The sequence below is a fragment of the Myotis myotis genome, unplaced genomic scaffold (genome assembly GCF_014108235.1).
Source record: "Myotis myotis isolate mMyoMyo1 unplaced genomic scaffold, mMyoMyo1.p scaffold_m19_p_1, whole genome shotgun sequence".
NCBI lineage: Eukaryota > Metazoa > Chordata > Mammalia > Chiroptera > Vespertilionidae > Myotis > Myotis myotis.
The window spans coordinates 182,073,674-182,089,902 of record NW_023416313.1 but is presented as its reverse complement, the minus strand read 5'-3'; the positions used below and the strand labels follow the sequence as shown (position 1 = coordinate 182,089,902).

The 16,229-nt window shown below is 51.3% G+C and overlaps 1 protein-coding gene across 2 annotated transcripts in view; it reads right to left on the bottom strand.

The window, feature by feature from the left end:
- SMAD3 (SMAD family member 3) overlaps positions 1 to 8,534 on the bottom strand; it is a 115,709-nt gene extending 107,175 nt beyond the window's left edge. Inside the window, exon 1 of one of the 2 annotated variants that reach the window (XM_036305641.1) lies at positions 7,808 to 8,534. In XM_036305641.1, the coding sequence (XP_036161534.1) occupies positions 7,808 to 8,013 (206 nt within the window). In that variant the 5' untranslated portion in view covers positions 8,014 to 8,534. The remainder of the gene's footprint in view (positions 1 to 7,807) is intronic. The other variant, XM_036305635.1, reaches the window with a different exon arrangement.
- Between the last annotated feature and the right edge of the window lie 7,695 nt (positions 8,535 to 16,229).

Here is a 16,229-nt window from a genome sequence, read left to right as displayed (position 1 = left end):
CACATTTGGGCTTAGCCCAGAGGTGATTTTTTAAGGAAAAAATGCCTTTTGGCATTTTTGAGCTGTGACAGCATAAAAACAGACCTTTAAAAAACACACACCCAAAAAGCATTACTATTTTCAAAAGCCCCGTTGAAGAGAGAAAACGGGTGACACCTCAGAGCTACAACTTGGCCTGGCCGTTTGTGATGCAACACCCAGCGGCAGAGGTGAGCAGGTCGGGGCCTCTGAAGGTCTCAAAGGCAAACCCTGTCCCCATGTTTCTTAAACAGCACTCTCATTCTCAACCACCCCCCCCCCCCGCCCCGCCCCGCCCCCCGCAAAGCAAAGCAGCGGGAGCAAAACTCGCCCGATGTACGTGGGGGAAAGCCATGTGACACAGAAAAGGGACTATTTCCGGAGAAACGCACTCTTCATTTCCTAGCTGGGGTTTAAACTTGTCACCTCCACGCGGCCTAACAAAAGGCACATGCTTACGCAATCAAGCGCAGCCGTTCCTTATATAGATGCCAGAAAATTAAAAAAAAGAAAAGGAAGCTTTCTGGGTAAACTCTGACATATGAGCAAACATTTTCCACAGGTATCCTCTATAATGCCTACCTCTTACATTTTTAGGCATTTGTGGTCATTAGTTTAAGTAAACTTCCTGCTCTGAGAATAGCCAAAAATAGCAACAAAGAAGAAAAATTGCTCACTGCATCTAAAGACACACAGCCTCCACAACTTTATCCTAGGGTTCGGCTATTTTTATATTCCTTTGTAGTTAAATTTCATTGATTCTGACTCACAAGGTAAGGGAGAGGTGTGGAGGAGAGTGGTGGTGTGTGTGTGTGTGGGGGGGGGGACTGGGGGGGGGAGGGGGGATGACCAAAATTAAAGACTGAATTAGAGTTTTATGACTTTCATTTATACAAATGGATTGGCATCTGCGTTACAGCTTTATTGTTTTGAATTTATATAAATGGATTGGCACCAGACTGGTGGGGTCTTAGGACATAAACCATTAAGAAAGATTTGTGGTTCGCTGATCAACTGGATTTGTGCCGGGGGAGCCTCTCAGAGGCTTGCTTGGAAGCCGCTTTAGGGTTAGAAAGGCTCCGACGGAACTGATCCAGCCTATTTTCCAGCTGAGCACATCCGAGGCCCAGAGATAGGAGGTGCCTTGCCCAGGCCACACAGATCATGAGAAAGAGAACTAAGTCTAGAACCTACCCAGGTCTGCCGACTCCTGCCTTCCAAATGACCCCCAAGCCTTCTTTATAACTAGGATTTCTTTGACAGCATCTGTGGAGAGGAAAGGCCTGCTAAACAAACCTTAACCTGGTCCAGAATTAGCCGGCCCTCTTCATTACCAGGCTGCTCCCGTGTCTTCCTCTTAAACTGAGTCTCTCTGTCCAAACGTCCCGCAGCGGTGCGCACTGGGCAGGCTGCTGTTTACTCAGAGGCCCCGGATAATCAACAGCAGATAGTGGGACTTGTACTATAGATTTGTTATTTCTAAAACTGTTAATTAAGTCCAAACAAAGGGTAATGTTACACACACACACACACACACACACACACACACACACACAGTCTCTTACCCTCATCAGGAGTCAATAAACGGCAGCGCTGGGGGGGATTTGGCTCTCTGACATCAAGAAAACAGTACTCACACATTAACTACAGTGAGCACACACCCCGTTATTTCCACTACACAGAACCCGCGTTGGCTGCCAGTGGACTAGAAGCTACGGGAGGGCACGGACGTGGCTGCCTTCCTCCATTCTGTCTCTGCTGCCTAGCACTGCGTTTGGGTGCCCTGGGGGAAATGAAGTGGACAGGCTCTCCTGGAATCTTTGTTCTAAAACTTGGACTAGAGTAAAATTAGAAACCAAACTTCTGCAGGGTGGGGTTAAAAATGGCAGCTTCCAGCTGTTCACAGGAACCATTGTGCTTGGAGATGGAAGGCTTCTGGCCGGGAATCTGTCCGTGGTCAAGAAATGATTCCCGGCCCTCGGTGGGGAGGAGCTAGTCCCATCCAAGGGTGCACCAACCATGGTGTCTGCAGAGGGCGGGTCCCCCTCCCAGCCCCCTGCATGCCCAGCAGGCTGCCCTCATGAGCACTTCTCTCCCCAGACAACCAAAACTACCAGGTGTGGATCTGGGGAAGGGGGTAGGTTGATTTTTAAAAATAGGTCAACATTTCAAAGGAGATAAGGACAAATGTTAACCAGGACTATTCATGAGCCTGGTTCATTGAGAAAGCAGCATTCCACCTTAGGGAGCATAACTACAGGAAGCTGGGGGGAGGAGGACACAAAAGGTGGGAGAATAAGGTGGGTAATGGGAATAATGTCTGATTTAAATTTTTTAAAAATTTTAAATTAATATTAGAAAGGAATGGAGAGGCACAGAGAGATAGAAACATCAATGATGAGAGAGAATCATTGATCGGCTGCCTCCTGCAGGCCCCCTACTGGGGATCAAACCTGAAACCCAGGCATGTGCCCTGACGGGGAATTGAACCATGACCTCCTGGTTCACAGTTCAACGCTCAACCACTGAGCCACAATGGCTGGGCTGATTGCAATTTTCAAAGCAAGCACTGCTTGGTTCTATCTATTTCTTAAAGGAGTGCATGCAGAGTAATGGCTGTATTGTGTATCAAATGGCATTAAAATCTCCTAAAAATTAACAAGTGAAAATTGATGGTCGCTCAGCCCATTAAATCATGTTAATTTTACTTCCATGGTAATAATACAGCAATTACAAGTTTATGTTATTAAAACCAATATTTATTTTTCAAAAAACTCATTTTAATTGGATTTTTGAATGTGATAAGTTTGAGCCAAATTCTCTCAATTTCATCTACTTTTTGCTTTCCTTATCAGAACTAAGTGACTACTGTATTCACTGACTTTTTTCTATTAGTAGAATCATCATTTAAAACCTTACATCCTTGCAAAGACCTTTCAAAATAGTTAGTAAAAGTTCTTACCTCCATACAGAAACTCAGGCTTAAATAATTTGTTTTTAGCAAGTGTTAAGCAGAGAAATGAAAGCCCAGGTTTCACCAAAACTCTGAAATGCTATGCACCCACAATCATCTCCAAGTTGTCCACTTTTTATTGACACTCTCTGTTATATTCTGAGCTAATATATCTAAGGTCGCTGTTCCCATCTCAGAAACCTGAATTTCAGGTTTGCAATACTAAGTTGCTTTTTACTTCAAAGAGAAAACGCTTAATGATGGAGTAAAAGACTGTTCAGGGGTCACTAGCCCTTTGGTGCAAGCCACATGGTAACATATTCATAGCAGAGCTCCCTTTAGCAAAAGCAGAAGGTAAAGATGTCATTCGCTGCCTCATTCTTGCAGGCAACTATCACCATGTAAAGTGCTCATGATCATAGCGCAGCCCAGAAACTTCCTTCAGAGAATAACTTCCGTACTCCTTTTGGTGTTCACCGCACACTGACCCCTGCCCCCCCTCCCCACCTCCTCACAGAATGAATGGCCTGCCCCCCATGTCTCCGCACCTTGTACACCCCTTGGGTGCAGCTTTTGCCCTGTACCTTTGGGCAAGTCTGTCTCCCACTCTACACAAGGAGCTTCTTGAGAACAGGTGCCCGACCTTGCTCATCATGGTAGATATTTAATAAATGATTAAATAATTTCATAATGAATGAATGACACCCACAAGAGGCTAAGCATAGATAGCACTTACGTCTGTCAAACTCTCTGGTTTACAAAACGCTTCACAAGCCTTATCTCATCCTGACTTTACAGGTGCAGACATGAAGGCTCTGAGACATCCAGTGGACTCTTAAGTCCCAGCCAGGTATTAAAATGGCAAGATCCAAGGACTGAGTTCTGGGCTTTCTTTCCAGAGAAAAGAGATGGCTGTCATTATTTTGTTTTCTAACAGAGTGACTTCTACAGTATTTAAAAGACTCAGTATAGGTCCCCCCCCCTGCCCCCCCAAAAATAATTCTACTCCACACCTATTTCTTCTTTGGCTGGGACTAAGAAAGACATAGCAGCTAGGCACTCCAATAACGCCTATAGGTGTTTCCCTTACTGAAGTGTAAGCCCCTCGCAGGCAGGGGCCATCTCAAATTTATCTCTGCATCCTCCCCCATTGCCTGGAATACTGACTCAGACATGACAGGGCCAACAGATAACCATGAATCAACAAACTCCAACTCTAACATTTAATTAGCAACTGTGAGCAAGGGGCTGTCTGCATGGGCCCAAACATTCACCTCCTGAATGCAACAGAAGTTCCAGGGCTCCAAATGTCAAGGGAGCATCAAGTTGATCCTGGGTTCAACCAGGGCTCTGAGCCAGCCCCATAGTCAGCTACTTGTCCTGTGGGCCCCTTCCCTTCCCAGCCTTGTGTGTCACTCTCCCAATCAAGGTTAACAAGCAGCCATAGCCATAGGTCTGTCCCCAGAAGTCGGAGAGAGGAGTTTTAACGACGAGGATCTTTCCCTAGGGTGAGAGTAGCCTAGGAAAGTCCAGGTAGGTAACAGGAGGAGGCTGTGCTAAAAGAGAAGCACAAAGAAGCAGGAGTCGGTGTGTATCAGAAAGTTCCCCCATGTTCCTCTGGACTTGGTGCTTTGATACAAGAAAGCCCAAATTCCCTTCTAAACAGACCCAGCCAATAAGCTTGGTCCAGCTCCCCAAACCCGTGACAAGGCATGGATCCTATCGGGGGAGGCACAAGTTATTGGAATGCATCAGAACAGGCGTGCTAAGTGTGCCTGTCTCCTTCCTGATTGCTGACATAACCTGCACACCCCTCCTCTATCCATCAGAGGCAAATGGTATGGCTCCATTCTTACAAGCTGGCCAGGTAGGTACCTGAAGCTTTCCTCGGGTACTCAAGCAGGTGAGGAGTGAGATGCTGTTATACTACTTGTCTACATTCTGCCCATCCTGCCAGACCTCAGCGTATCCTGATGGCCCACATCGGTGTACCTCAATCAAGCTCTCACCACTTCCTTGGCGCTGGGCTCTCTTACATTCTTGATATCAATAAGCCTGTATCACTCCAGCTCTTCTGATCAGAGGCAGGTTAGAGCTGGTGTAACAAAGAAGCAGGCATGTGGTCTGGAAGGCCCTAACATACAGCTATAATTGCCAAATGTTACTGTTGCCGCTCATAGTTACAGATTAGCCAAAACACGCTTGTCAAAACCTCCTGGGACTGAGGGCTTCTTAAACCCTAAGGTCCAGCTCTCACAGAGCACTTGGGGGTGCCCAGCGCCCCACCTCTCACACACAGGAGGGTAACTTATAAAAGGCAGTGTGGAGAGAGCAGACAATTTGACAAGCAACACAACAATCTACGAGGCTTAGCAGACACATCGGTATCACTAGCGTGAGGCCAGCTAACCACCTCCCCGAGACGTGGCCTTTAGTTGTCTGCCCACGACCAAAACGGCAGCAGCTATTGCCAAGGGAGACAAGGTGACCCAGAGGCGTGGGCACAGAATCCAGGGATGGAAATCCATCTTGTCTGGATCCACCCAAGCAACTGGGTTTCCCTAACTGCGAAAAGATGGAGAAAAAAAAACAAAACATCAACAACAAAAAACTCTGCCTTATTAGTAGGTCCTTGCCAGGCAGGTAGATGTCCCAGTCCTAAGAAAGTGGTGACAGACCAGGGAGCAACTTAACTTGAACTCTCAGAAACATCCAAAGCTTCATATACCTCAGGCCGCAGAGAACTCTGGAAGAGGAAAGAGGGGGCCAGGGCTGTGTTCCCCCAGAGGGCAAACTTCTACTGAGGCAGGGGAGCGCAAGGCCTCTCCTCCAAGCTGTCACCAGCCCAAGACTGAACACTGGCAACCCTCCCAACAAAGATCCACACTGCCCTGCCCTCCATGCCCCCCAGTTAGCAGTATTTGAGCATTCAACAAAAAAATGTATTGAGAACCTTCAAAGTAAACAGCAGCAGGAGGCAGAAAAAAAGAGCACAGTGGGTCAGAGTCCCAGGGCTACTCCAACCTGCCTTTCCACCTCTCCCCTCGGACGTTTTCTCAACATTAACTCTGAGATAAATCTTAAGCCCAACCGCCTTATCTGGTTTCCACGAGTTACTTTCTCTTTTTAATTTCGTAAAACCATGTGAAAGTGCTCGGTGAACTGTAAGACACTTTGCACAGCTGCTCGTTTTATAACTGATATCATTTTTGTTTTCTGTTTCAAGGCAGAAAGCCCTTGTCCTCAATGCACCTGGGCAGCTAAGAAGGCCGGTTTCCAATAATCCCCTCCCCTGGCGGGAGCAGTGGGACTCGCATTCATCCTCCCACCCGTCCCACCCCCACCAAAGGAAGAACGAAGAATTAAGAACCAGAGCTGGGACCAGAACCCAGGGCTCGCTGACCATCACAGCACACCACCTCCTCTGAAGTCAGTTCTGGCTCCAGATCACACACCCAGAGCGCCCTTCCCAGACAGCACACTGCCTTCCCTCCCCCTTTATTGACTGGATCCACCCAGTTAAAAAAAAAAATTATTATTTTTTAAGTCAGTGCTCCCACCATATGTGGCATTTATTTCCAGAGGAGGCCTGCCCTGGGCTGCCGGGACAGATGTTGCTTTGTGCCTGCCTGACACGGCTGGCAGCTCTCCTACAGCTGCTCCAAGCAGGTGGCCAAGGATGGAGTCCACTCCTAGCCCAAGAGCAAGGATGACCATCTCTGTGGGGCTCAAGCCCTGGGGACCCTCTACTTATTCCTCTGCAGCCTGGGACCCCAAGAACGCCTGCGCGCACACTCCCTTGGTACACAGTCAGACTTTAGAGGGGCAGAGAGGGAGAGACAGGAGGCCAAGGTGCTCCCCCCTCCACCCCCATTTCCAGTGAGGCACAGCTCAGCTAAGAGGAGTCCTGTGGATGGGAGAGAAGTCACTGACCCCTTCTACCAGCCATCTGTGAGCTCCCCCCTGACCGCCTATTGCAACGTGCATTGTAAAGGCGTCCGGACAGATGGCAGAGCGCTTCGGGGTGGAGGGCTCTGCAGGAATGCAAGGGCCACTGCGAGGCCCTCTCTGCGTGTGTGTTATCTGCTGGCCCTGAGCACCCTCTGCTCTGCATCAGCCTGAAATCTCAGGCTGAAAGGCGAGTAAGAAACGATGGGGGGCGGGGAGGGGAGAGGTGGAGATGGGGGAACACTACTCTGGGCCATTTCTCTCATTTGAAAGTCGGAGCGCAGCACTGCACCCCAAGTGAGCGTGTGCGGAGGGGGGGGGGCGGGAGCTGGCATAACCGAGTCTAAAAATACTCGATAAAAATGCTAATCCGGACGGCAGAAAGAGAAGGGAGAAGGAATCTGTCAATCACCGGGCCCCAGCTGTACGGACTGCATTCCTGTTGAGGAGGAAAGACGTGGGGGGACCGCGCTGAAGAAAAGAAAGGGAGAAACACCACCGCCACCTCCACGGGCGCCGGCCGCGGGGGCGAGGGGCGGCGGCGGGGGAGGGGCTCCGGCCGCCGAGCTGAACAAAGCGGGCCTCAACTTGGGGCCCGCAGCTCCCCGGAGTGGGGGCGGCCCATTCGAGCAGCACCCCCTTTCCGGGAGGTGAAAAGTGAACGTGAGGTCTGAAAGTGAGAGTGCCGCGTGGAAGGCCCAGGCTCGAATCTTTGCAAACCCGGAGAGGTTTTGTTTGGGGTCCCCTTTCCGCCCGCGCTCCCACCTACACACACACACACACACACACACACACACACACACTATCCCTCCCGACCCAGCCCCACCCGGCCGCCCCACCGCGCCAGGGGGCTGGGCCGGCGCGCCCCCCGGTCGCTCGGGCCCCCACCTGGGGATGGTGATGCACTTGGTGTTGACGTTCTGCGTGGTGATGGCCTTCTCCAGCTCGTCCAGCTGCCCCGTCTTCTTGAGCTTCTTGACCAAACTCTTGACCGCCTTCTCGCACCACTTCTCCTCCTGCCCGTTCTGCTCGCCCTTCTTCCAGCCCAGCAGGCGCTTCACGATCGGGGGGGTGAAGGGCAGGATGGACGACATGGCTGGGGAGGGCGCGCGGGCACCGAGGGGCGCCCCCGGCGGGGCTGAGCGCGGCGGGACGCCGGGGGCGCAGCGGGGAGCTGGCCGGGGCCGCCCAAACTTCTTCGCCTCAACTCTCGGCGAACTTGCCCGTGCTCCGGGCCGGGCCGCGGCGCTGCAGCCTGCGGGGCTCCCACGGCGGAGCGAAGGGCGGCCCGGGAGGCGGGCGGGCGGGCGACAGCGGCGCCGGGTCCGGCAGGCCCCGAGCGCGGGGCGGAGGCGGCCGCGAGCCTCGGAGTGGCAGAAGAAAGTTTGGGTTTCCGCACGGGCTGGCTGTTTGGGTGCCGCCTCCAGGAAGGAAAGTCCAACCCCCCGCCAAACTTTGCTCGCCTCGGTCGCTTTGAGGCGCAGATTCCCCCGCCTTGGCTGCCTCGCCTCCCCGCTGCCCTGCTCTTTCACCGCTCGCTCGCTCGCTCCCCGGGCCGGTCTGGGCCGTGCGCCGCGCTCCCGCTCCCGCTCCCGCCCGTTCCCAGTCTGTGTTTCATGCAAATCCGTGTGCAGCGCCCTTTCCAAGCGCTGTCGCCGCCCCCTTGCCGCCGGGGCTCCCCGCCTCCTCCCCCGCGCCCCGCCACCTCCTCCCGCGGGCGCCCTGCCCGCCCCCAGCCTCCGGGAGGGCGCTCGGCCTCCCCGCCCGGCGCGGAGCACGCCCACGTGGGCGCCCGGGACAGCGGCGGCCCGGGCTGGAGCGCGCAGGACCCCGCGCGGCCCCGACCGGAGTCCCGCGAGCGCCGGGAGGAAGTCGTGGGAAAGGAGAGGCGAGAGGAAGCTCAGTTGGAGTTGCGGGCCGGACAGGGTTAGGTTTGCAGGGGCTGGCGGTGCGCCCCTGGGAGGACCCGGGTCCGAGAGGGAGCGCACGGAAGGCTGAGGCCCAGGAAGTGGGGACGCGCACTTGGACGCGCGCGCGCGCTGATCCCGGTCCGGGGCCTCGGCGGGCACCGGCGGCCCGGGAGCTGTTTTTCTTCTCTCTCCTCTCTGAGATCACACCGGCTGAAAGCCCCGAGACTGTATGCGAAGGCGGGGGCTGGGAGGGGGAGAAATGGGCTCTCAAAAGTGGGCATCTGGGAACCTCCGAGACTCCCTGGGTAGTCAGTAGCTGCCGCAGGGGTCCTTTGGGCCTGGTGAACGAGTGCCCGGTAGAAAACCGGCTTCAAAGACATCTGTTGAGTCCTTGAAGGAATGAATGGGGGCGCTTTAGAATTTATCTTTGGGAGGAAATTGCATTACAGGGTGTTTGGAATCTGACGATACAGAAAGATCCGCAATTCGACGCCCAATAAATAGGAGAGCTTTGCTTCCAAAGCTGTGACCTCGCAAACAGTGGGGCAAAGGGAAGCACCGGGGTAACTTATGTATTGAAACGTTAGCCTTGGGAAGCCAGGAAACATTGGGGTTTGGGGGACGCTGGGCCTTTTCTCTCCACCAGCAGAATTCAGGGTCATCTACCCACAAAGCCTTCAACTGCTTTCGGGAGTTAGTTACCCCCGCCCCCAGGGCCTTTCTCCTGCTGCCCCGCCCCTACCAGGCCTGTTGCCTGGTGTCTAAGGCCTTTGTTTGTTTTTAACAGCGGGAAACCCCCATTGTGAGAAAGAAGTTATCTGCAAACCTTCAGGCAAGGGAGTTACAAAGCCCTGTGAGGTTGGGCTGAATCCACAAAGTCAGCCCAGAAACTGCAGGGGTCCCTGCCTTGTCAGAGTGAATGGCCTCCCGCAGGCCAGTCTGCTGCCGCTGCAGCAGAGCCCTGGCTCCCCCCTCCCGTCCTTCTAAGTCCCTGCCTGCATGGACCTTAAAGGCGAAGCCCTGAACCCCAACTGGGGCTTACAGACCTGGTTCCCATTCCTGGCTGGTCCTGTGGCTAATCTGCAGCCAATGTAGCCTTGGGTTTCACTCCCTTCTTCCCAGCCCTCAACACAAAAGCAAAGGAAGGAAAACAGTCAACAGATGGATGGCTTTCTTCACTCCAGGCAGCCCAAGTGCTGCCCCCTGATGTGATCTTCACAATGGCCCTGGAGGTAGATGTGCTGTGCCTCCCAGTAACAGAGATTAGGATACTCACTCAGGGTCCCATGCAGCAGAGCTGGGATCAGAACCCAGCGCTTTGTGAGGCCTCAGTCCCCATGCTTGCCACTGTACCCAGCTGGTAGTTGTGGAAGGTAAAGATGACATCATTGATAGATCTCTTTGCAAAACAAAAGTTCCTTACACAGGCGTGCTATTGTGACACTCCAATAAATGTTTGCTCACCTGTGAAATGGTTGTGGGAATCTAATGTGAAAAGGTTTGCAAACAGTCAAATGTGAAGCAAGAGAACCATGCCTTGGGGCCCAGGGGAAGGCCGTGAAGAGTGGTTCAGATGAGGGAGCGCAGTTCAGTTAGACACACACTGGTTTCTGGGACCACTGACATGAAAAATGAAGGTCCCTAAAATCCAGGAGCTCACAGCCAAGAGAAGTTCAAAGGGATGGGAGGTGTGTGCCTGGGAGAAAGGGGCCCTTGCAGTCATCATCTCCCAGTAACACATTAATTTTCACCTGAATCGAATCAGGCAGTTCCAGCTGTTGAGAGGTGGTCTGAGTGAACGGACCTCAAGCTCCATCAATGACTGACGTGACTTTCAATCCTGGCTCTCTCCCTCCCTTCACCCTACTAAGCGTCTGTTCTCTCAGCTGTAAGAACACGGTGAAAGGTTCCTATTGTACAGAGTGGTGGGTCTAGAAAGAGCATTAAAATTGTTCTCCAGTGCAAGCCCCTCATTTCACAGGCGGAAGCTATGTCTGGTCAAGGGATGCGATTTGCACTGTGGAGGGAAGGAGCCTAAGAGAGATCTGGGGATTAAATGTCGTGGAAGGGCCTGGCATATACCTAACCCTCTGCAGTCATGCCATCGGAAGGGCCTCTCCTTTTGCCCTCTCCTTTTCCTGAGAGGAGGAAGTAACTAGTCAGCAGCCAGTTATGTGACTAGCCATGCTTTCCTGAACTTCCTTCCAATGCTGGCATCCGTGTGAAAGGGACAGCTGTGCCTGCAGAAAAACAGTGCTGGGCCCACGTGTGAGTCCAATGCGTGCATTTCTGGGCTAGTTCTTTCTCCTTTGGCCTCAGTTTCTCCACGGGAAGACTTGAGGGAATAAGCCCAGTCTCCCAAAGCAGTGAGGGGGGCGAGGAGTGGATCCCTCCGGGTGCCAGGAGGACCCTGCATGCTCCCTTGACATGGCGATGAGCGGGTGGGCGGCTCCAGAGGGGTAGGAACTCTGTTCTGGTGCTTGGTCTCCTGGGGCCCAGGCAGGCCAGCTTTTGCAGGGGTTGTCCTTGGAAGGAAAACGTTAGCCCTGTTAATTTTTCATCCTGGTAAGTGCAAAGTTCAAGAGAGGTGGGCTGGGACCAGAGGCAGCGACTCCGTTTCCCTGGGGTTAGTCCTACCAGGAAGGAACTATGCAAGTGGACTTGCCAAAGGGTTTGCATGTGTTTGGAGTGACTCCCAGGTGGAACACTGGAAGAAAGGAAACACCTGATTTCAATTCCAGTTATTTTTCCTTTAGCTCAAGGTGTTTCATCAACAGGTGGTAAATCTAGAAAGGGCATTAAAATTCTTCTGTCTTCATATGACACAGACATAAAGTGACATCTGGTAAAGGGAGGTGACTTGCAGTATGGAGATGCGATTTACCCTCTGGAAGTAAGGAGCCTAAGAGAGATCTGGGGATTAAACAACAAAATAACAGAAAATAGCTCCGGTGTGCTCAGTGGTTAGAGCGTCAGCCTGCACACCGTAGGGTCTCAGGTTTGCTTCCCGGTCAAGGAAATGTGCCTGAGTTGCAGGTTTGATCCCTGGCCCTGAATGGGGTTGTGTGCAGGAGGCAACCTGTCTCTCCCCTTCCCTTTCTCCCTCCCTCCCACTCACTCTAAAAAAAAAAAAATCGATGGAAAAAATATCCTTGGGTGAGGATGAAAGAAAGAAAGAAAGAAAGAAAGAAAGAAAGAAAGAAAGAAAAAAGAAAGAACAAAGGAATGAAAGAAAGAAAAAGTGTTGGTGAGTATGTGGAGAAATTAGAACCTTTGTGCATTGTTTGCTGGTGGGACTGTAAAATGATGCAGCCACTGTGGAAAATGGTATGGTGGTTCATCAGAAAATTAAACATCGAATTATCAGCAATTCTGCTTCTGGATCTATACCCAAGAGAAGCAAAAGCAAGGGCTCAAACACAGGTCTGCACATCTATGTTCATCGCAGCATTATTCATGATAGCCAAAAGGTAGAAGCAACCCACGTGTCTACTGATGGATGAATGGATCAACAAAATTCGGTACATACAGCCAATGGGATTTTATTCAGCCTGAGAAAGAAGGAAGTCCTGTCATATGCTACACCATGGGTGGATCTTGGAGACATTGTGCTAAGTGAAATATGCCAGTTACAAAACAACAACAACAAAACAAATACTGTGTGTGCCGTTCATAGGAGGCACCTAGAATCCTCAAATTCATAGAGACAGAAAGTGGAATGGTGGCTGCCAGGGGCTGGGGAGGGAGGAATGGGGAGTTGGTGTTTAGTGGGTACGGAGTTTCTGATGGGAAGATGAATACGTTCTGGAGATGGATGGTGGTGATAATTGTACAACAACATGAATCTGCTTGATGCCACAAAAGTGTACATTTAAAAATGGTTAAAACGGTAAGCTTTATGTTATATTTTACCACAATAAAAATACATAGAAACACCATATTGAACGCAATAGAGTAGGTGTTTGAGGGCGGGAGAATGGGAATGGGGATGAGGGGAAGGGGGAAATGGTGAATTCCTGGCTTTGTGATGAAGTCTGCACGCTGAGGGGTGTGATTAACTTCGCCCTCCGCTCCAGAGCTGCAATAGTCCAAAGTGTTCAACACACGGTAGTCAATGCACTCATTGTTCTCTAGTTTGCTCAAAAGACAGAGCCCTTGGTTTCCAGCACCTTCCAACCCAGGCACCATGCTATCCCACATGTGGAGAACCCAGTCAGATTTATTGGCAATGCCTGCCTCAGGGCAACCCCTAGGAGCACGTGCCCCACCTCACTAGCTCACGGAACTGAGGGCCTGAGGACTCATGCCATGTGTGGGTCTGCTCGGCGCAGGCGCTGGGCTGGGGATCAGGGTCAGGGTCGTGTTTGAAGTTCTCAGTCACCCCACGATGGTTATTGTTGTTGCTGCTTCACAACAACAACATGCTACACCATGGATGAATCCTGAAGACACTGTGCTCAGTGAAATAAGCCAGTTACAAAACAACGATGACAAAACAGATACTGTATATCCCATTTATAGGCGGTACCTAGAATAGGGACCAGAGAGGCAGGGAGTTCGGTGGCTGCTGTCCAAACTGGATTTTTGCCAGCCCAGCCTGGGCCTTTCTGTCTCCAGAGGCCCCAGCAGGGTTCCCGTTGTCGATGATAGTCCCTGGGAGCAGTGGGCTGTGACAGAGGAGCTGGTATGGGCGCTGTCCAAGGAAGGTACTGAGAAGGAACGGGTCTGACTTGGGGAGATTTGGGCCCAGGAACTGACTTGGGGTGAGGGACTCCACGGCTCTGTGCAGACCAAGGCCCAGGTCCAGGGGGAAGGCAGGCTGGGCCTGTGGGCAGGCAGCTGGAGCCCAGAGTGGGGATCTCGGGGTTATTTTCGGTGCTCCTGCAGGAGCTCCTTCCCAGAGTTCAGAAATTGCAGGTCTGGGAATTGGGGGTCAGGTTAGTGCCTGGTTATGGCTGTGTGTGTGTGTGTGTGTGTGTGTGTGTGTTTGGTTTTACCATCTGTGTATGTCCTGGTGTGTTGGCCACCCTCTCCGTATGCAGAGGTGTTGTTGAAATGCAGGTGTGCTGAGTTAGAGGTCTCCATCTGCCTGCACCTCTGAGATCTGTCTTGTTCAGGACACACTAGTCCAGCCCTGTTTGTTTAAGCAAAATGGGTCCATGTTGTATGAGTTTGCTCCCTGGGTTCCAGGCTTTTGTCTTTGTATCTTATATGTATACTAAAGGCCCATTGCACGAATTCATGCACCAGTGGGTCCCTCGGCCTGGCCTATGGGATCAGGCCGAAACCGGCTCTCCAACATCCCCTGAGGGGTCCTGGATTATGAGAGGGTGCAGGCCAGGCTGAGGGACCCCACCAGTGCACGATCGGGGCCAGGGAGGAACACGGGAGGTTGGCCAGCCAGGGAGGGACTGTAGGACGGTTCCAGGGTGTGTCCAGCCCATCTCGCTCAGTCCTGATCAGCTGGACCCCAGCAGCAAGCTAACCTACCAGTTGGAGCATCTGCCCCCTGGTGGTCAGTGTACGTCATAGCGAGCGGTTGAGCGGCCTTAGCATATCATTAGCATGTTACGCTTTGATTGGATGAACAGCTGACCAGACGACTGGACATGTAGCATATTAGGCTTTTATTATATAGGATATTTGCATAAAGGGCATTGTTTTCCCTTTCCTATTGTCTGGGACAGTGGTCGGCAAACTGCGGCTCACGAGCCACATGCGGCTCTTTGGCCCCTTGAGTGTGGCTCTTCCACAAAATACCACGTGTGGGCATGCACGTACAGTGCGATTGAAACTTCGTGGCCCATGCGCAGAAGTTGGTATTTTGTGGAAGAGCCACACTGAAGGGGCCAAAGAGCCGCATGTGGCTTGTTAGCCGCAGTTTGCCAACCACTGACTTAAACGATCATACTGGAGTTGGAAAACTGTTGGTCTGCTATAATTGCACTTGTGTTTAAAAGCACACGTGCGTATGGACAGCCACACAAGAGTGGTGCGCCAAAATGAAAATCTAGTTCTATGGCAGAGAGATTAGCTGCCTTTACATCGTTTTTAATATATTGGCAGGCTTAATTTTACATTTAAAATGAATACAGTATACTATATCAAAGTGACACCTCAATTTAAAAAATATTATAAAGATAGAAAGAAAACCATGTGAGGTGAAAGCGGAGTGGGGCCTCTCTAGGGTGAGGAGTGTGGATTCTGGGGTGGAGGCCCCAGGCAGTGGCTCTTAGAGAGCTCTGAGGCCCTGTCAGTGCAGCTGCGCAGTCAGGCACCGGACGTGTGAAAGCAGAGCGGGAGCCTCCCCTCTCTCAGACTGACACACACACGTCTAGAACACGCTGCACTTTATATACAATCCAGTCTCTGGGAACAGCGTGCTGTTGACTCTGACATCGAAGGGATGAAATAGAAGTTAGAGAAACGAGGGAAAGCTGTCCCTCTCGCAGGCATTTTGACCTAACCAGCTTACAGAGAGATGAGTTTGGTGGTGGTGGTTTTTGTTACAAAAGTAACATGTCTTCATTGTAGAAACATTAAACATTTTTAATAATCTATAATAATAAAAGGGTACTATGCTAATTAGACCAGACAGCCGGGCGACCTTCCGGACGAAGCTGGGGCTGTGAGGGCCGAGCCCCTTGCATAAATTTCATGCATTGGGCCTTTAGTAACGTCAAATCTGCAATGAAAATGGTATGGACGACCTTTGAAAACATAATACTAAGCGCAAGAGCAAGTCACGAAAGACCCCATGTTGCATGACCCCATTTCTAGGAAATGCCAACAATAAGCTAATCACAGAGACTGAAAGTAGATTTCTGGTTTCCAGGGGCTGGGGGAGAGGCAGGGGAAAGGGTTTGGTTTCTGGGGTAATGAAAATGCTCTAAAATGGACTGTGGTGATGTTTGCACAACTCCAACGACACTGAACACCACTGAATTTTTCATTTTTAAATGGGTGCATTGTATGATATGCGAATTTTATCTCAATAAAGGTGTTTTTTAAAATAATAATGACTCGCACATGTTAAAGTCTTAGGAGTGCTAGGCCCTGCTCTCAGCACTTTACATGGATTAGGTTAACTCAATTTTGACAACTGCCTTTGGTGGGTGTTATTATCATCCCTCCCCCAGAAGAGGACACAGACTTGGGAAGGTGACTCTAGGAGTGGCCTTGCTCGGGTGGCCTTGCTGGACAGTCCTTGCTCTGAACCACGATGAAGACGAACAACCAGTAACTAGAAATAATCAGCTGCAGCCAACTGCTTTTTCATTAAATATATTGTGAACATCTTTCTGTGTCGATAAATATGCATTTACTACCTTATTTTGAAAAACTGCGGAGCATTCTGTCGCACGGATCTATTAGAATTTCCTCAACCAGTTGCCCGTGAT